This window comes from Danaus plexippus (genome assembly GCF_018135715.1).
Source record: "Danaus plexippus chromosome 18 unlocalized genomic scaffold, MEX_DaPlex mxdp_20, whole genome shotgun sequence".
NCBI lineage: Eukaryota > Metazoa > Arthropoda > Insecta > Lepidoptera > Nymphalidae > Danaus > Danaus plexippus.
This window is the reverse complement of record NW_026869853.1, coordinates 2,437,651-2,458,393: the sequence shown is the minus strand read 5'-3', so window position 1 is coordinate 2,458,393 and position 20,743 is coordinate 2,437,651. Positions and strand designations below refer to the sequence as shown.

The 20,743-nt window shown below is 32.6% G+C and overlaps 3 protein-coding genes across 10 annotated transcripts; 2 read left to right on the top strand and 1 right to left on the bottom strand.

Annotated features, from left to right (window-relative positions):
• Positions 1–267: 267 nt before the first annotated feature.
• Positions 268–16,039, top strand: LOC116773236 (ribosome-binding protein 1-like). 7 transcript variants are annotated; one of them, XM_061528539.1, is made up of 22 exons: positions 268–428; positions 1,041–1,256; positions 1,629–1,790; positions 2,151–2,324; positions 2,982–3,129; positions 3,353–3,535; positions 6,780–6,925; positions 7,225–7,337; positions 7,982–8,135; positions 9,236–9,310; positions 9,479–9,550; positions 9,802–9,820; positions 10,448–10,521; positions 10,955–11,083; positions 11,398–11,538; positions 11,824–11,913; positions 12,308–12,796; positions 12,882–12,998; positions 13,215–13,274; positions 13,443–13,535; positions 13,931–14,008; positions 14,157–16,039. In XM_061528539.1, the coding sequence occupies exons 2-21, from the start codon at positions 1,056–1,058 to the stop codon at positions 14,003–14,005; spliced, it is 2,715 nt and encodes a 904-aa protein (XP_061384523.1). In that variant the 5' UTR covers positions 268–428; positions 1,041–1,055; the 3' UTR covers positions 14,006–14,008; positions 14,157–16,039. The 7 variants fall into 7 exon arrangements, with proteins under 7 accessions (XP_061384523.1, XP_061384521.1, XP_032521546.2 ...); XM_061528537.1 differs by having other exon boundaries at positions 9,802–9,880; XM_032665655.2 differs by having other exon boundaries at positions 9,802–9,907.
• A 205-nt stretch (positions 16,040–16,244) lies between these two features.
• Positions 16,245–17,316, top strand: LOC116773047 (NTF2-related export protein). Of its 2 annotated transcripts, XM_061528542.1 has the most exons (3): positions 16,245–16,382; positions 16,616–17,091; positions 17,236–17,316. In XM_061528542.1, exons 1-2 carry the CDS (start codon positions 16,275–16,277, stop codon positions 17,036–17,038), a joined length of 531 nt encoding a protein of 176 aa, XP_061384526.1. In that variant the 5' UTR covers positions 16,245–16,274; the 3' UTR covers positions 17,039–17,091; positions 17,236–17,316. The 2 variants fall into 2 exon arrangements, with proteins under 2 accessions (XP_061384526.1, XP_061384527.1); XM_061528543.1 differs by lacking the exon at positions 16,245–16,382 and having other exon boundaries at positions 16,498–17,091.
• Positions 17,317–17,812: 496 nt separating this feature from the next.
• LOC116773046 (lipopolysaccharide-induced tumor necrosis factor-alpha factor homolog) lies at positions 17,813–19,744 on the bottom strand. Its single transcript, XM_032665417.2, has 2 exons — positions 19,158–19,744; positions 17,813–19,067 (listed from the first exon to the last, which is right to left on the bottom strand). The coding sequence occupies exons 1-2, from the start codon at positions 19,553–19,555 to the stop codon at positions 18,953–18,955; spliced, it is 513 nt and encodes a 170-aa protein (XP_032521308.2). The 5' UTR covers positions 19,556–19,744; the 3' UTR covers positions 17,813–18,952.
• Positions 19,745–20,743: the final 999 nt, after the last annotated feature.

The following is a 20,743-nucleotide window of genomic DNA, read 5'->3' as shown; positions in this document are numbered from 1 at the left end:
TTGTTTATAAAAAAAGTATTAAAATATTATTCATTAGTTAATTACATATACAATAATATCAAATTATCTAGGGTTTTATATGAGTCCGCTAGTTTCATTCTAATCTAAATTAATGTTCATTAAATAAAATAGTTTATATAGTTTTTAAATGAGTATTATTTTTCTTTATTTTATTATTCGTTAATATTAATTCTTGTACAGGTTATTTTATTATCAAAATTACTAACGTATCTATATGACAAACAAGAAATACATAGTCTGTGCATTTAAATTAATAGTGCTTTGTCGGCTGTTAAACATTGTAAATCGCAGCACTTTTTAACTATTTTTGTTAAGTTATTACTTTATCACGGATAACAAGAATACTGATGCATGTTATTTTGTTTTAATTCAGTAGTTGCTAAACAAATAGTTTCCGTGTTATTCAGGTAAGTTTTCTAAAATTTCGAATACATGAACAAGTCTAAGTACGCGATGATGTTTACTTCAAGGCATTCATTTATGTTGATAATTATTGATTGCCTTTTCCTCTGATTTCTAAAGTACCATACTAACTGTAATATCTCTAAAATTCGAGTTATATTAATATCATTGACTGTCAATGATCTTTGACATGTGTCATTGCTTACGTGTCAGCCTCCGTAGTTATATCGAACGAGCCGCTAGCGTGAATTTTGTTTAAGAATTACAGTTTGGTTTTAATTTAAGTTTTATATTTAGGTAAGGTTTTTTTTCAATGCAGTTAGAATCTAATTAGATTTACGCTTACCGAAATTGCAATTACAAATTAATATTAAATTTTAACTGGAACTAAAATGCTATTGATAGATTATTTTAATGCCTTTTGTATTATGAAAATACATTGTTCCAATTGATTTGCATATAAATATAGTATTAAACACATATTTATTTAAACAATACCAAGATTTCCATGAAGATCATACGTTGAAAGTACTGTCTAAAACTAATTCTCAACTTTAAATTTTTAATCATACAACAAATATATCTTTAAAAAATTTAAATATATTTTATTTAATTAGCTTGCAGCAGTTCAAATGGAGCTGCAGGCATTGCTAGTGTTATGCGGTGTTGGTGTGGCCGGTGTAGCTGTAGTCCTTCTTATGGGATTGTTTTCTGCATCCGGAACTAGCTATGAAGAAGCCATTGCCCAGCAACGTCGAGCCACCAATGAACTATTAGCGCTGGCCGACAACAAGAACAAATCAAAGAAGACTAATAAGAAAGCTAACAAAAAGGTAAATACTAAACAATTCCAAATTTAAATATTGGCATTGAATGTTTTTTTTAAGTTCAATAATTATTAAAGTCTGTATAGTTTAAATAATATATTTCATATTCATGTTTTCTGTAGTTGTCAAAGAAATGTGATGCAATTTTTATTGTATAATAAATAAATTGCTAACATGGAATAACATACATTAATTGTATGATGTTACAATAATGTTTAATAGGATAAGAAAATGTCATGTCAATAATAGTGCTGTATCATGTTAATCTTAACATGCTGTTGATCTACATATATATATATATATATATGTGTGTGTGTGTAGATATGTATATATATATGTATGTGTGTGTAAAGGGCTTCTTTTGATTCTTATTTGTAGTTGGCTAAGAAAGAAAAGAGAGAAGCAGCGGCAACCGGCAGTGAGGTTGAAGAGGCGACTGTTGAAAGTTGTGCCGAAGACGACAATGCAACTCCTAAACCTCACGTCGAATTCAGCCCCGATGTTGTTGTTGAGCATCCGGCAGAAACTCCAAACATCAAAGTAAATTATAAAAGTTTTTACATCTAAGGGGACGGCTTTGAAAGTATTCATACTTTATATGACATGCACGCATGACTGGTTCTCATTTCTTCATACTGGCTTTTACTATGGTAACTAATCATTATTGAAGATGTTATTTAGTGATAATGTTTATCACAGATGACACATATTGCACAGGTTAAACAGGTGATCAAAAGATATATAGGAAGGTCGCAGTGGTTCAAAACATGATTATCTAATTGTAAATGGTTTAAATTTTGAGGTTTTACTAACAATTTATTTACTAGCATAAAAAGTAATATAAGTGGACTAGACCGGTGTTGTGTTAGTGTGATAGTTGAAATGTAAATGTGTGTGCAGATTCGCAAACGCGGCAAGGATCCTAAAGTTAAACCGATATTGCTTAACAAAGAGGATCCAAGCTGTGTTAGCGATCCCAGCGCCGCCGCCACGCCGGTGGCAGAGGTGGCAAACCATTTTGAGGAAATGCACCCCAAGGACGAAATTGAATTATTACAATCGACATTGGAAAAAGTGAGTTCCTATGTTCCTAACACCTGTCCCGCGTCCGTCCCGCTCTAAAACATTTATTTGATCTCACGAACTTACCTACGCCCTTGAATGACTTTAAAATTTTGGTTGATAACCGACAGTTCACTCGATGTTATAAGTAAATCACGCCGATTATTATTTAATATGTGAATTTTTGTGAGCATTTAAAAATTAATATGGACGGATTTAATTCTCGTAAATTTTTTTTTTTACACTTTCCTAGGACGATGTGGTAATATGTGCTTAGTTTCTTGTTTTCTGTGGTGTGTGTTTGTGTGTTTCGCATGCCTTGCTTTGATGCTTTTTTTTTCTCATAAAATCGTTTTTTCAATTTTTTTTTAAATTGTTCATCGTATTTCAGGTTCGAAATTTCATTTTGTTTCATAATTAGGGAATCGCTTGTTTATAGCTTGGTTTGCTATATATATAGATATTACATTTTGCTACTTATGATCACAATTTTTTTTTTATTAATTACTTTTTTTTTCATTATATATATTAAATTAATTTTGCTCTAGTGTTGTGTTCGTTTATGTTGTAAAATCGTGTTACATTTGTCTAATATGGTGACGTTTGTTTGAGTTTTATGTTTAATTTTTTTTTGTATATTTCGCGTACACTAACGAGTTGTGATGACAGGTGGCTGAGAAGAAAGAGGATGTTGTTGAAAAGAAAGAATCCAAGACTAAACAGGCGAAGGGCAAAGTGACAAAGAACGAGCCTATCAAAGAAGAACCGGCCAATGAACAGAAAAATAGTTCAGAAGCACCTCAGGAACAAAAGAAAGGTACTAGGAGATTTTTGCATAATAATAATATAAGAATTAAAAGTTTAAGTCAGATTGTACTATTTTTTTTTATTATGAATAAAAAATCACATGAAATATATATTTGGTTCACTTTTGTTGTATTTTCTTGTTATATATATAAAATGTTTATGTTCTGTCATGAGCATACATTATATACAGGGGGTTTGTACAAGCTATGTTAATGTAAACCAATGTATTGTAGCTAAGAAGGTGGAGAAGAACCCAGAAGTGATTGAGGAGGTGGTACCACCTCTGAATGCCCCTCAGCCCAGCGAGCTTACCACAGAGAAATTACTGAAGCAGGTCCAGGTTACCACACACACCACCACCTCACCACCCAAGAACAAGAAGAAGAAAGCGGAACAGAATGTACTTGCTATGATTGGTTAGTAGAATTACTCTTATTTAATAGTTAATACTGTAAATATATATATTTACACTCGCTAAATTGCATCTTGACTGAGTTTAAATGCAATACTATTTCAGTAAAACTATAGCCTTTATGTATCTTCATTTTTGCTCACCATCGCATGGGATGTTCGTCGAGCACAAATGATTGTCTACATCAAAATATTCGACATAATGATATTTTATCATTTGCTCTGTATATGTGTACAATTTAAGGAGCAGTCAAAAACTAAGTTTTTAGTACTTAATTTGTGGGATTAAAGGTGGGGCGTACTGGTGTCTGGCCGATAAAAAAGAAATAGATTATATCTAATAAAATATAGCGTTTATTATGTGAATAGATAGAAATATCTATTTAAATTCTATTGACAAATAATAAGATTAACTTATCTTTATATCTAATAAAAAAATTGTCTTTTAAAAGATATGATAGAAATTAGATAATCAATTGATTACTTTGTAATTATTTTTAGCGTTAAAAATTTTATGTCACAAATCTCAATGAGATGTGATGAAAAAAAGAATTAAATAATTCTTTGGTCAGAATAAAATTTTTAGAGATTTTTTTTTTGTTATACATTACTAAGAAGTTCGGTTTAAGAATTATTTATTTCGAAATGAATGGAGGCCGTCGGCCACGACGAAATAGTTTTACGAGACGGCGAACGATGACGTCATAGCAAATACGGCTGTGCACACACGACGCTCAAACATACGCGGCGACTTGCAAGCTGTCTTGTACTTGTATGTTTGTTAGTGTGAGTGCGCTCGACAACTATTTGAACAGTTCTAATAAAATCTGTCAAAGATATAATTTAGTATTCTAGGTAGTCTACTACATGTTGAATACTCCGTAGTGACATCTGTAATCTACGTCAGGTCAGGATTTTTTACCCTATACCTACAACTGTCACGCCGTGAATCCTAGGGGAATTGGTTAGTTTCGGGATATCTTATAGCGTATATCTCTGTGAAGTTTCATCAAAATTTGTTTAATGGTTTCTGCGTTCAAGTGCAACAAACATACATGCATCCATACATATTCACAGAGTTCCGCAATTTTAATATTTAATATAATCCGTATTAAAACAGGCTATATATGGTTAAATCCGTATTTTTCAAGTACATCTCTTTGGAACAGATCACAATTCATTGATTTTTTATGAAGTTCGGTAACTAACGATAGATGTCGGCGCCGCGCCGGTAGTTTTAAAGCACACATTTTTCGTTTTTCTCTAAAGTTACTGACAATCAACGGTGATTTAGTCGCCCCTCAGAACCATTCCTACATGATACTCCATTGTACGCATACAGAGAAATAAACAATAAATATACGATGTATAACATATATACATATATTAGTTCTGTGGCTGTGAATACTTTTTTTTTTTATAAAAACGACTGAATCCATTGATATAGTTGATCTAAATCAATATTCATGTCAGCTGTAAAATAATCCGCGAGTGTACAGCCAATACTATGAGCACAAAGAATTATTCGTCTGCCATCTTGAACGCATAAGATTGCAGACGAATTAATGTTTTTGTAAGCCATTTTTTTTTAATACGAGCGTTAAAAAAAACGCTACACACTAACCGCTACTGTGAGTTGAACATATAAATGTCTTAGTCGATATAAGTAGTACCAAAAAAAAAAAAACTAACTGTATATACATATCCTAGATAATTGTAGATTAGATTATAATCTATCCTAGCGCGCTATTAGTTCATTGACCTCCATTATTGCAGACGTCGTGACAGTTTGTGACTTTGTGTTACTTTCTTAAGTAAATGAATTTTATCTACGTCAATATTGAAGTATGATATCTGAGTAAGACTGAAGTGAAAACTATTTCAAGTAACCAGACAATAATTTTGCTATAAAATTAATTATATGAACGAAATTTTATTATATCCTGTAACGATCACTTCCTATTGAACTTAAACCTCCTTGCACAATGTAGTTTACATTAGTTATCGTTACCAATACACCTAACACATACAAGCAAAGATTGTTGAGGTAATTTAAAATCGTCTCTCATGTACCCTTGCTACACGTTCGTCAAACTGAACGAAGACATATTTTTTTCAACTTGTCTATTGCTGTTAGCACTTTTGTAATTACCAGTTCACAGTGGAGGTTGTGTGTTCCGAATGGGACTTAATCTTGGAATTCGGAGTTGGAGGGAGAGGGGGTAAGACAGTCCCAAGAGGCAAGGGTAAAGGGTGTTGTAGAGTATGAGAAAACATATACTATCCTCCGAAGGAAGTGGAAAAGAGAAATACGGAGAGTTATCAAATTTAAATCACAAATTTAGTATCTACGGAATTATGTGAAAGAAAAATTAGGAACCGTGTGGTTTTAGTTTCACTTGTTATAAGGGTACATCTATTTTTTGATACTTCAGATACCTTAAAGAACGCCAATAGCTTGTTATATAAGTGATCCTTAAATTAATAATTTGTAATCACAAACATATATAAATTTTTAACAATATGTACAGATAATAAAATTTATTTTATTCTTAACATCACAGAGCCAATACAGTCATGTAGTCACGACCTGTTTTATATCACATGTCATTGAGAGTTAATTTATATTTTGGCACGAACAATAGATAATAAAAATGACAAGTCATAGATTTCAAAAAATATGATTTAATTAGGCGTATAAGATTATTTAAAGTTCTTTTTAAAAAATTTATTTATCTCTTATTGGAAAATGTAGTGATTACATAACAAAAGAGGCTTTATCTCCTATGGTTTATCTCTTTTTTTATATATTATCATTCAGTAAATTTTATATAATAATTTCAATAACAAGAGACAGTATTTAATAAATTTCAACTACTTTGTACCTATATTTTAATTATTTCATGATTTGCTACCGATATAAGAATATTTATTTTTGTTAAACACTAGGAAATCTTGTGTTCTTATTTATTTTATTATAATTTTAATTAGTATAGAATATGTACTAACTTTACAATCACAATATGATTCTATTATTATCTGTGACAATGACATAAATAGCGGGAATCTATACTAAAATTCCCGCCATTTATATTATTATTAATACAAATGTTATTTGCTAATTTGCTCATTTAATTTGCTGCTGCCCGTGACATCGTCCGCGGTTTTAGATAAGCTTAGAGAATAAAATTAATATATATGTATATGGGATTTAAAATGTATGATTATCGAGTCTTAATGTGAATGTAGCTGGTGAGGGCGGCGGCGTGGCTGTTAGTGAATTGGTTCGTGTTGTGAGAGAGGCGGCCTTGTCTAGGACTGAAATACAGATTCTTACAGACGCTCTCCTAAACAAACACCATGATCCACTGCCGCAGCACTCCGAATGGACCGAGGTACCAACACTTCATGCTATTATTCTACCATAATAATCATTTTTACTCGTTCTTTAACCCCTTACATAATCAAGAAACTTCTCATCTGTCACTCTATGAACCCTTTATTCTGATATGATGAACACCAGCTTCCAAACTAAAAGATTGAGATAAATTTTTGCGTCGTATCTAGAATATTTTGACCTCCGCCTGTAGCCTACATTAGTTTACTTAATCCTCTATTCTATTTATTAAAAACACACTTCCTTGTAAACATAATATATTATTACATAACTTTTCCAGTATCAATTTGTTTCCAGGGACCCAATGACCCCATGCAAAAGCTGAAGAAGCAGTTGGCGGATAAGGAGAAGGCACTTGCTTATGAGATTGAAGCTTCCCAAGCACTACACGCCAAACTAAAAGAACTCCGGTAGGCATACAGCTGTTAGACCACAACAAAGTTTCCTAAAGATACGATAGATCTGTAGATACATTATAATCATTATTTAACTCGGGTCCCGAGTGAACAAAACCAGGTTAAGTAGCTAGCCAAAAATTTTTTCATAGTCACAAAATTAACTTTTGCATAGTTATCGTTTTAAGGTTAAAGCAATATTGAACCTTAGCATTAAATATTAAGTAGAATAAAAATTCAAATCTAAAATATAGAATAAGCAAGAGCAGGAATCGAACCATTCACTTTCGAAGAGGGCATTCACAAGATGTGATCTTCAGACACGAACATACCATCATCAAATAGCAAGCAAAAATGTATATAACTCATGGAAAAAAAAAGCAGTGTAAAAATTAAAATAAATAAAAATTATATCTAATATATTTTGTTTATCATATCCATTGACAATTATCATTTCACAATAACAAATGACATCTACAACATAACAACGACTTATATCTCAAGAACTATCTGGTGTGTATACACCATATTTATATCATACATCGCTCGTCTCCTGGCCGCTCCATCAACCATGCGGGCGAGACCTCAGTTCGGTAGTTTGTCTAAAAAATCAACTTATTTGAGATAAATGACTAATGTTAGCTAAATATAATTTCCAGGGCGGGTCTGAATGCGGAGCGAGCGCGTGGTGCTGCAGCCGGGCGTGCGGCGGAGGCTGCGGCGAGCACAGCGAGGGCAGAGCTCCACACGCTACAGGGAAGACTCCAAATGATCCTTGAAGATAATCAGAAACTCACTCAAGAGAAACTGGTGGTCAGTAAACTGACTTAATTACATTGATTTATTTAAATTTAGAGCGGGGAGCCCGTGAACACCAGACCTTAATTATTTTATATTACTCTTATAATAATGAGTTTTAAATTAATCTTTGAAAATATCACATAATGTTACACGCTTGTACAGCAAGGGTTTGCAACTATCAGAAATGTCTGGCTAATGAGGAAACGTCACCCACTCATTAGTCAAGTATCATGTATAAAAATCAGCTTTTATACTATAACGCAAGTAGAATTATGAGGAAGTTAATAAAAGGTGCTTGGCAAGGGATCACCACGATGTTCAGTGTCTAGTTCTAATAATATTTTAAGGGTAGGACCAAAAAAATTGCTGTTTCTTATTTGATGAAATAAGATCTGTACTTAAAAAACCTTTAGTACTGTTTATCTGGCCAAGCCAGAGTAACCCATGCTTCAAAATGGGTTATTTCTTATCTGTGTTGGGAGCATGGTGACAAACTTTCAGCTTTTATAAAACAACGAAGGTCTGGGGTTAATGAACTCTAAGTCTGTCAGATGATGGTTAGATGTTAAGTTACCGCTAATACAATTTACGGGTTTAAATTTAACTGTATTATTTATTAATATATAATTCGCATTTTTTATATTATTGCGTGATCACGGCTGCTGAAGAGCAATCCAAATGCGGAGTGAAATATAACATAATAAAAAAGGCGAGATAAGTCTGAGAATGCATATACAATTAAAGACAAACCGTTTAAAATGGAGCAAACATACAGAGAAAGTTTTATATTTATAAAGTTATAGTAACAAGTAAAATCTGTCATTTCAAAACCCCTTAAAGACTCGCATAATAATTAAAATGTCTTATGTAAATCACAGGAATTAAATTTTTATATTGATATATAAGGAAAATCTTATATCAATAGACATATTATTTGGGAGTCTTGTGCAATAAAATTTTGGCTTCACCGATGTAAAATAAAGCAATTACTTATTTGGAATTCGATATTTCAATCTCTGCTCTCCATTTAGTGTAACACCACTGGTGAAACAGATTTGTCTCGCTGGATGCTGTCTGATTGTTTTGTATTAATTTGTTATATGTTTTTACAGCTTCAAACTAAACTGAATGAAGAGAATGAGGCTCAACGCTTGCAAATGGAGATGCACATACAAAGATTGACTAAGGTGAGAATCATTGTAAATACGTTATATGTATTGGAACGTATAATAACTTAATTATAAATATATATAGAAACTCTTTATCAACAAATATGTTATTAATGGCCGTGAATATATTGTTGTGACTGAATAAATGTGCCTATATGTAATATTTTAATTTAATGTGTTTTGTAGTCCAAGTCAGATCTGGTTGCTCAGCTGGAGGTGTTACAAGCTCATGCCACCGAGCTCGAGCAGCAGTTACAGGTATATACACAAACACACACATACATAATAAATATATCTCCTATCGTCATATTAACAATACTATTCAGTAGTAACAAATAAGATGTCACTTATCTTTATTTTAATACAATTATGTATGTATAAGTTGATTATTATATAAAAAATAGTAAACATCTTGAAGATCATTCTTGTGTTTTTTTATGATAAAAGCATATACACGTATATATGTTTTTATTATATATATGTATATAAATATAACTTAATTTTTTTAGGAGTCTCAACTCGCCTGCGGTAAGTTGGAGGCCCAACGGCAGGCGGCTGTGCGCGATCTTCATCTATCAGAACAAGATTGTAGGGATCTTATCATAAGACATCTCAGTGAGATATCACATATAATATGTTTGTGTATAAGCGTAAGACTAGCCCAGAAACTGAGACAGTTGCTTGGTCTGAAATGTTATTAGAGTCATCGGTTGTTAATGTTTTAGGAAGATTTAGATATCAGAGGAATAGATAGGGTGATGTGAGAATTTATGTATGTAGAAGCTTGGAGTCAGGTCTGTAGAGGCAGCGCTTACAATATTACGACCTCCACCGGCCATGTGTAGGATAATATTACTAGGGCTTTAATTAACTAATAAGTACGTAAAGATTTTTATATACATATATTTTAAACTCAGCATATACAATATTGTATACCTCAAATATCCAGGACGCTAAAATATTTTTATATAATATACGTTATGATAATGTGATACAGAACTATATAAATTATACAAAAATATGTATTTGTACAAAACAAAACACAAACACGTTTTCCACGTTGATATTTACCGGCTGGTTACGTGACACCTGACTGACCTGACTAATACTGATCTTGGAAGAATTGTACGGGTTGACGGATCTGGGTGATTACAGATGCCGAGGAATACAGGAAACACATCGTGCACTTGGAGATGTTGAAAGGCGAGGCTGAGATAGAGAAACAGGAGGTTGGTGCTCTATGCATGTCCGTGAATTGTTCCGTTGAAAATATGCGCTCTGTCGATCAGTGATAAGGGAATATGTCCGCCGGTTGATGATAGCGATGCAGAATTCAATTAAAAATGTATTTATTATAAATTGTAATAATGAAATCAAATAGAAAATAGACGAAGAGGAATTTCATTATTATTATATTTAATTATAAAAGTGCTGTAATAATATTTTTTGTCTATAAATTTTTGAAAGTCCGTGATTTATTTGTCGTTTACGGTGAAACTGATGGTGACTGACGAATATTATTCTGTGGTCACCTGCTTTTTCAGGTGTTTCCAGATGTATTGAATAGAAATAGTCTTGTGGCTTCTGGAACTTCCTATAAGCTGATTTCTGACAAGCTTGAACTAACAGCTGCAATATTTAAATTGGACCTGTATTTTCCAGATGTCGAAGGAGATTTCATCGCTTAAGGAACAGTTATCGGAGCTTGAAAGCGAATTGGCTGAACTTAAACAATTGAAAGCTTCACCCGCTCAAAACGGTCTCCCTAATAGTATTACGGACGAACAGAAGGTATGTAATATATACATACATATAAATATTATATAATATTAAACAGAACACAATATTCAAATAAGCAATAAGATAATATTTTTCATGTATTTTTTTCTAAATGATAATACTATGTGATTAGTCTTAAACTTTTGATATCAATTGTTGACGTTGGTCTATCTATATACTAGACGTTCCCGCAGCTTCTCCCGTATTTATCTATATTGTATGTAAATATATAAACTTTGTGAGCGTCCGTATAATATCTATTTAGGAAATTTTTGCGTGGATTTATTTTATTACTGTTTTTATAAAATTGAACGAATTATCTACAGTCAGCTGAATTGGCTAAGGTTGAAAGTGTCGTCGAATCATTGAGAAACGAGCTAGCAACAGCGCAGAAGAGTAGCGCTGAACAGAAGCAACAATTAGCGACGCTTCAGGAGCAACTGGACGCATACAAGGATAAGAATAATGTGAGTTGGTTACCTCTGTGTATGTGTTAGTCTGTGGAAGTCTGCTACGTATAAAACGACTTTTAACAAAAATTTAATTATAGAAAATAAGAAACAAATACATTTTCGTTTCTTAGAATATTTAAAAAGACGTCAATGTTTAAATTTATTATTAAAATAAAGACTATAAAAATAGAATGTAAGCAACAACTCAAGCTAAACCAAATGAGTAAATATAGACTAAATAAAACATATAATAACGAAAAAAAAAACGAAAAAAAATAACTAACCATTGACTCGTTTAAGGAGTTGCGAATTAAAAACTGGAAAGTAATGGAGGCGTTACAAAACGCGGAAAAGTCGATCAAGACAGAGATCAAAGGACAGGAAATAGACGTAAGTCATCGAAAAATACAATGGAGAAACGAGAACGATGATATAAACTAATAATACATTGTTATTTCAAAAGCTTGTTAACTATTGGAATAAAAATGTATGGACGCGACCGACTCGCTCGCAGAATATAAATATGTATCGCATTTAAATTATTGTAGAAATATTATATTAATATTCAGTCAAGTCCTCGGCCGGCTTCGCTTTTTATGCTTTCATTTAATTTTAAGCACTGTAACATATTATACACGCGCTATGATTTACGTTCGCAAATACCTCGTATATGTTGTTGATTTATATAGAGATAAAATAAATAAAAACATGTATTCTGTACATAGGTATGTGTATGATTAATGTAAAAAAAATATGTGTGGTATAAATGTGTTTTATGTATCAGGAAGCTATAGAAAAGGCGCAGGAGATGCATTTTAACGAAGTGGCCAATGTATTGAGAAAAGTCTACCCTGTTGGAGCGCCGAATACAAATCCCAGCAAAGAATGGCTCGAAACGTTCGCTGAAAACCTCAAGAAGGAGTTGGAAGACAAGGAAACACAGAAGAAACAGCTTAGTGAAATGTCGACTAAAATAGCACAGAAGGAAAACGAGAGGAAACAGCTGGAGGTGGAATTACAGAAGAAATTGCAAGAAAAAGAATTAGTTGTCAAAGAAATCGAGGAGAACATGAGACAGCAGATACAGAAGAAGGAAAAAGAACTGCAGATTAAATTACAAGAAAAAGAGAATGAGATGCAGAAGAGAGTTGTGAAAGAAGTGAGAACGGAACGAGTAGAAGTTAGAGACGACACGCGCATCAAAGAGCTGGAGACGCAGAACGAACAGTTACAAGCCCTCGTAGACAAATACAAGAGGATAATAGATGACACGGTGGGTTGTATACAGAGGTATTTAAAATTAACTAATATTATTTGTAGGAAGGCTTTTTTAACAATTCCATGCATACTGTTTGTAGGAAGGAGTTCTAGGTAGACTTCAAGCGGACGTTTCTCGCGAGGAGCAGCGTTGGCAGAATCAGCTCGCGGAGAAGCAGCGTCAGCTCGACCAGCTGAGGTCTACCACCATCATGCAGGTAAACATATTTATATATAAAGATAACTCCATACAGTATGACAGCCACTCCCAAGACTAGAATCTAAGGGTTCTATAGAACAGTCGTCAGGATTCTGCCAAAATTATTCATTACTTGTAAACTTTTTCCATTAGGTTACTTACAGATATTACAAAAAATATCTCATAAGAAATTATAAATATTGAGAAAGAAAAAATAACTTTTTTTTGTATGTAGGAACCTTTGGTGTTCGCATACTCCTGCATTGAAAGATCTTTGCCGAGCGTCGTGACAGAGGTATAGCAGTCTGTACCGTGATGTGGCTCTTATTATTATTCCCTCTATATGTCGAAGCTAAGCCTCTGTGACGTCACACTATTCAATTACTTGTCATTTCGCGACCCATACATGTCGGTGACGGTTTGTGTGTGTGTGCATATATACATGTGTGCGTGTTATTTGTAGATGCAGTCCAAAATAGATGCTCTGGAAGCCGAGCTACAGAAGCTACAAACAAAGAATCACAGTAACTTTGCAGATGCTGAGAGGATTACAGAGGTGAGTGGTGAAAGCATTGCACTACTAGTGTTCGCCGTCGGCTTTGTCCGCGTTGCCTGCAGGAAATATATGCAGAGATAAATGAATCAGGTGTATCCTCAGAAACTTTCTCATAAGTAGAATCATCCAACCTTTTGATTTGTTTAGAAAAGTTTTCACATACAAACAACGCAAATATAATATACAAACATTACAAAGTTCACAAATACTGCTCGATAAAGTATAAAATGTTTGTCAACGAAATTGAGCTAGATTGTCAGCGCCTCAAGCGCTTTGGCCGCTGAGCCTATGAAATTAATGAAGGCCGACCTCTATTTAAACACGTCATACATTTAAGCAACAATATTAAATTATTTTTTTGAGATAACAATTAAATGTAGTTGTTTTGTTCACAGGAAAGACTTATGTCAGGTTTTTGTAGTAAACAAGAGTCAGATGTACACAATGGGCCGTTGCAAGTGCGTATGTAATAGGTATGTTATTATGTAATATATAAGAAAATTATATGAATATGTCCTTATTTCATAAATAAAGAGACCAAACCTAAAAGACACTTAGTAACATTTATTATTCAGTTTTAATAAGTTCATAATATTTTAAATAATTATATAATATTTCCAGATTTAGGAATATAACGAGAAATTAAAATGAAGTCGTATTATGAAGCTAGCGAGTACCGCCCGAGTCACTGCCGTCACGTGTTCTGTGTTGTACCCCGTACCCCGTACCCTGTACCACGTACCACTGTACTATTCACGTCGTACCACAGACGCTCGTTGTGATATCACCATCAATGTGTCAAAATTGTTATTATATGTATTATCGCTTTAAATGTTGTATACTCACCAACTCTCCAATTTCCATCGTATGCTCAATATTTTTAATAACATTTTTTATATTCTATTAAAAGGCGGTGCGCTCTTGTAACAACGATTCTTTTTTTCTTGTACAGTCTATCTCATCGCATAACATGTAAGCTCACTTTAAGATGTAATTCGTTTTTAGTTACACTTCGGTACGTTAAAGTAATTTTTGTAAGCCATACAACATTATCAATAAACGCGTTAAGTGTATGTTTTAAAATTAACACATAGTTTATTAATTTTAAAGCTTTGTATACATGTATCGGAAGTTGGAAGTACTTGTGAGATATATATGTGTACTTTATAATTTGGAAATTGGACAGTTGTAGCTTTGGACTGATTTTTTTGTTGGTCCGTACAAAAAGTATGCTTTGGGATAAATGACATATTCCTAGTAGATGTAAAATTTACTTTTTGGGATTGTATTAGTGCTATAATTTTATAATAACCGGATGAATTGAATGTAGGAAAGTTTAAAATGTTCATAAGCACCAAGAATTTATAGGATGTTTGCTTATAACCTGTATTTAATTCTAATGTTAAGAATAAGACTCGCTGGTAGAACACTAAAACATACTTTTTTTTTTTAATTTCTATCGTACCAAGAATCGAATTAATTTAAATCAAAATTTTGACATTTAAATGTGTTTTATTTATTAAAGATTATTTTAACTTTAGCCATGTAGTTAAGCCTCGGTGTGTTATACGAATGGGAAGATAAAAAAAATTATGTTCACTGCAATAAAATGAAGTTTACAAAAATTCAAACAAATAAAAAAAAAATTATCCGTCATGTGAACTGAGGTTTATCTCCATGAATATTATGACCATAAAATTTTTATATCATTTTCATTTATACCAAGCTTTTTGCAAATTCTAACATTTTTCTAAAGTGATTGTTAAAAAAAATAAGCCACAGACAAAAAAACAAAAATTGTCCGTTTTGATTATATTGATTTTGCAAAGGTTTTGTATTCCAGAGTATAAAAATTTTTCGTGTGATTTTTTCTTTTATAATTTTAGTAAATGTTATTTACTGTTAAGATTTATATTATTTATAACTTTTTTACTCGTGCATATAATCATTTTTGTCAGTGCCTTAGACTAAAAAATTGAATTTGATAATCTGACTGTATCATTTATTGAATTAACGGAAACGAATGCATGTTAATCGTAAGTTATATAGATTCCTTTTCCCGCGGTCACGGCAGATGTGACAGGTGGATGGGATAGTACTGTCAAAAATTCGTTGCCGAGACAGGGATGGCGACCGGAAATTAAAAAAAATACATGTATGATTGAAATGTCGATCAAAATTTAACCAAAAAATATTAATTTCAATTTTGCATTATATAATTATCGAAATAGTTCAGTTAGTTTGTCATTATGTAATAAATAACGTTACAGTTTCCCTCTATGGCAGCGTAATTTTTGATTTATCTATCGATGACTATTGTTTGTGATTGTTTTGATTAAAAATGTTCATTAATTTCGCCTGAGTCACATAAAAATGCCATGTCGAATGTCCCGAAAAATTTTCTAGCAGTAGTAGTATAAAACTTAATTATTGTGTAATAAGCCAATTTATATGATGATTCATATATTAGATAAAGACATCAAATAAAATATTTCTATGATAAACATTATTTTATTTATTACATTGCTTGAGTAGTTTGCTTGGGCATTACTGGGCAAAAATACAGCTTTCAAAAAGCGGTCACCTTTTGTGCATATACTTAAAATTTATACGCTAGGCGTTTACGAGTTCCCGCCACGACGACTTGCGTTGACGTTTTTAATCGGTGACGTCATGCCATGCTTATATTAAACTAAGTAGGTAGCATGAATCATTTGACGTGGTTTATATAATAAATCCATGACACGTGAGTTTTTGCCAGAAGGCGGAAAAATCAAAATTTTGCACAGACTGTCACACACGTATAATGATTTTAACGTCAGTTATAAATTGTTTATTCTAGCTTTGGCAAGTTATCTTCGTTTATACATATATATATCAAATAAAACATTACATACAATTTATATATTGAAATTATGATATTTAAATATATATATGAAAATAAAAGCATCTGCTTACTGAGATACCTAATATGTTTTTGTCACTACATAATTTGTTTTGAAATTTCATGTTTTGACAGCATCACTTGTGAAGTAAACAATAAAAGACAAGTTGTAATTCTTTGATCTTCCAATATCTAGACAATGGCATCAGAAGTGGCCCTTAAAAATGTAGACAACGCTTGCGAGACAGCTGAAGAATTCACAAGAGTATTTTATAAACAAGTGGATAACAGCAGACATTTAACCTCCAAATTATATCTCGATACTGGACTTTTGGTTTGGAATGGAAATGGGATTAATGGAAATGATAAAATCCAGAAATTTCTTATGGACTTGCCTGCTAGCAATCATGTGTTGAAGACTCTAGATGCTCAGCCTATTTCAGAAAATGTTGTATCAAACAAACTCACATACCTCATCCAGGCGTGTGGTGACGTTACTTACCAGAACGACGATGGGAGGAAACCTTTTCAACAGACCTTTCTCATTGTAGCAGTTGATGGGAAATGGAAAATAGCATCAGATTGTTTCAGATTACAAGTACCATATAATCAAAGTTAATGAAGAGGAGAAATAAAACATCCATTGGTATTTAATTGTTTATATACAACCACGTAAGTTCGTACAAAATGTTATTTTTACATAACGTTGAAAAATCAGCTATAAAATTATGTTTTTAAATTAATGTTGATTCAAATTATGAATACGTGCCTATATAAGACTTACAGTTCGGGCAGTAATGTTCAGTTTTCTTGCAGGTTGGAATTATGTACGGTATTGCAGATAAACAGCAGAGCATGCAACAACTGAAATGAGGAAATAAATTTATTCCAAACAAAGCATCTTGTTACTGTATTTGATACTTATATCAACAACTTACAGGGTTAGACCACATACAAATCCTGCAATCATATGCGTCTTTTGTGTGTTTGTGTGTTGTACAGTTGTCAATATCCTCTCATTGCAGCTTGGACAATTAACATAAACGGGTGTTCTTTTTAATGTTAGAGGTATTATAACTGTTTGAAGTACAATGGGCTGATTGGTTACCGGCTGCACGGTGTCCACCCTCTCTGTATATGGAGGAGGAAGCTCTGAATTTTGTGCGACTGTAGTCATTTCAATGTCAGTAGATGCGTTGGTAACTTTAGACTCTTCTACACTCAAATTTACCATTTTTCCATGTTTTTTGCCAACTATTTTGTGTATTGATTGGTTCACTCTACTTATTTTTATCAACACTTGATATGTTATCTTATCTATTGATTCAGTCAAATGTCAGATAGGTATCCACTAAGCATTGTTTAAATTGGTGTAAGAAAAAAAAGGCATTGCTTCAAATTTAATAGTATAATTTGAGATAAGTGGAAGGTACTTTGTCATACATTTGTGTGTAAAAATAAAACTTATAAAAATGTAGAAAATAGCTTTAAGAAGCTGTTATAAAGAAATTTAATTGATTTTTACAAGTAAATTGGGCGAAACCATTTTCTTCACCTCTCGAACAGAGATCATGAAACCTTAACATAAAAATTGTATAACAAATATAGAAAAATAAATAAGTTAGCTGGTTCTACTGGAAAATCTAGTACCTTGCTTACTGACGTCAGAACTGGATTTCTGGCAATTTTGTATCAAGACCAGCATAATTTATTTGAAAGTTATGTTTGAATCAACATAAAGGGATAGGCAAATAGCATAAAATCACACTTATGGAATGTGGATGTTTTTGAATTGGTACATCTAAAGTATTCTTATTTACAACATATCGGTTTACAATGTTTGTTTGATGAAAAGTTTTTGAAGTGACACACATGCGATATTCGTTAGGATTACAAAAATGACTAACAACAAGATACACACATACTTACATCCGGCTGAATAGAAAAATAGCATCTTAATTATTTAACATCTAAAATATTTAAAGACTGTTACAAACATAATCTTAGATTGAAATGGAAGTTTAAATTTTTTTTTTTTTAAATAAAATATTCAAGGGCCATTGAAACTTTTTTAACTTCATAGATTAATACAAATACTACTGAAAGCAGAATTTAATTATAAATCTGGCCATATTATGCCAGTATAAAAAATATATACAATTTTAAGCCGGTACGCACCACTAATTATGATTACAGATAGCAAATCGTAAAAAAAATAGCACCTTGATTTTTAGTCTGACAATTTTAATGGCACTTTCATACAATATTCTGTCGTTCGCTTGTGATACAGATCACATATAATATTTATCACTTACAAATAAATAAATACGGTCAAAATAATTCATAATCTAATCATAAGAAAACCTCCTCTATATGTGGAACTTTTCAAACAAGCTAAATTAGTGTTCATTTTATAAATTTTACAATATAAAATTTATGAATCTGAAAAAGATGTGTGTATTTATTACATGTGAAAAAAATACATGAATTAATTTTACAAAATGTTTGAATAAAGCTATTAACTTGTGATTTACTAGCATTTGTTGCTTTTTCCGATAAAAGTACTACAATTGGGGCAGTAGTGCTCGGCATCTTTGAACGTATCGAAACAGTATGGAACCAGTCCGAGGCAGCACAGTGAACAAACCCTGAAAATATTGCATAATAATATTAGTCATATCACATTATAGAGTTTATAGAGAAATATATATCTTCTTTGACATCAAATAAAGACTAACATTGTTATAACACAAATAGATCCAGCTACGAGGTGCGTGTGCCAGGCTGTTGTGTACGTGACTCTGGTTGTTACAACTTTTCCGCAATTATAACAGGTTACAGTTGTGGGCTCGCTGCCAACCGCGGGCGGCATCACCACCCCAATAGGCACGCTCATACCAGGCGGAGGCGGTGGAACATCTCCAGGTTGGGGCTGAGCAGTCGTCACAGGGTGAGGGTACACTCCCGTAGCAGTAAATTGTTTAGGCTGTGTGTAAACACCATCGGCAGGCGAAACTGGTCCACCCGGGACCACAAAGCCGTACTGAGGATTACCCACGACTGCAGAATAAGGTGGTGGAAGATCGTTGGGGTTTGGAGGTGGAATATTCGAGGTATTTGGAATACTCGTCGCCATGTTTAAATAAACGTGAACAATTCTAGTTTTGTGATATACTTAGTGCTGTAATTTTCTTATACGTAGTAACGTTACAAATGCCTAATAATGATCAAAGAACAATGTAAAAAAAATCACCGAAACAGACAGCTGACAATTATATTTTATTATAGAATAATAGAACGAACACAGATAACAAAAAGTATTATTCACTCTAATATTTGTGTCTAACATCAACATCAGCTGACGTCGGGTCAAAAGATTACGTTCCTTTATATACAGATGATTAAAGGTGCCTAAAATCATGTTTTTTGTAATAAATTCGTTTCCCATTTTAATCAATCGTCTTTTATCCAACTAGAATATATGTATATGGTGATTTCATTATTTGCTCTAAATAAATAACATGGAATGTTTGAAAAAACCTCATTGCTTGTATTCATATCTCGTGGACTTATAGTACAAATTCAGTAAAAAAATAACTACAATTCTATACTAAAGTATGAAACTGCTCTTTTGTTTATAATATATTTTTTGCATTTCATCTGATCTCTGGTAGCTATTAACATAGTTCTCCATTAACTGTTTTCTCGTTAATTATTTTATTCATTTCAAAGTTATGTCACTACAAGTGAAAGTAACATTTATTCAAGTATTTTGATTTTTTATTGTTAAAAGCTTAATGTTGTCTTAACGGATAGTTTATTATAAACTTCATATGGTTTTTGGTATATTGTCAGACATTATAGTTTCTTAACAAAACGTAAAATATAAAGAGAATAAGGGCTTTTTAAAAATTATAAGATCTCACTATCATTATCATTAAGTCAGCCTTAGGCGCTCCATTGTTGAACTTAAGCCACCACCCAGAGCTTCAATTAAACATTCATAGACAGCATTCACCCCTCTAAAATCTTTGGTCCATCATGTTGCAGAGCGTACTGCACTACGTTTAGTTAACCGTAGTGTCTACTCTCACACGTTTCGATTACATGGATTGTATGATCATCTAGAGACTTGACCGGTCCTTGTTCCACTTAAGCGGATTAATTCTTTTTGCTATGTGGTTGACGTTAGCCATCTGGCCTAAAGTTCTAGTTGAGGTTCGCTCCGCCAAAGAACCCCCGAGAACCGTACACCCCATAGCTCGAAAAGTGATCTTTCGCCTCCGTTGATGAAGACTGTATACATACTGGTTAAAGGCCTTAA

Excerpts from the sequence above, each read along its gene's own strand:
- LOC116773236 (XM_032665655.2), top strand. The coding sequence starts at position 1,056 with ATGGAGCTGCAGGCATTGCTAGTGTTATGCGGTGTTGGTGTGGCCGGT. Across the intron at positions 3,130-3,352 it reads ACCTCAGGAACAAAAGAAAG|CTAAGAAGGTGGAGAAGAAC; the intron begins GTACTAGGAGAT and ends AATGTATTGTAG. Across the intron at positions 12,797-12,881 it reads AGAGGATAATAGATGACACG|GAAGGAGTTCTAGGTAGACT; the intron begins GTGGGTTGTATA and ends TACTGTTTGTAG.
- LOC116773047 (XM_061528542.1), top strand. The coding sequence starts at position 16,275 with ATGACACGTGAGTTTTTGCCAGAAGGCGGAAAAATCAAAATTTTGCAC. Across the intron at positions 16,383-16,615 it reads AATTGTTTATTCTAGCTTTG|ACAATGGCATCAGAAGTGGC; the intron begins GCAAGTTATCTT and ends TCCAATATCTAG.
- LOC116773046 (XM_032665417.2), bottom strand. The coding sequence starts at position 19,555 with ATGGCGACGAGTATTCCAAATACCTCGAATATTCCACCTCCAAACCCC. Across the intron at positions 19,068-19,157 it reads TCTATTTGTGTTATAACAAT|GGTTTGTTCACTGTGCTGCC; the intron begins GTTAGTCTTTAT and ends CAATATTTTCAG.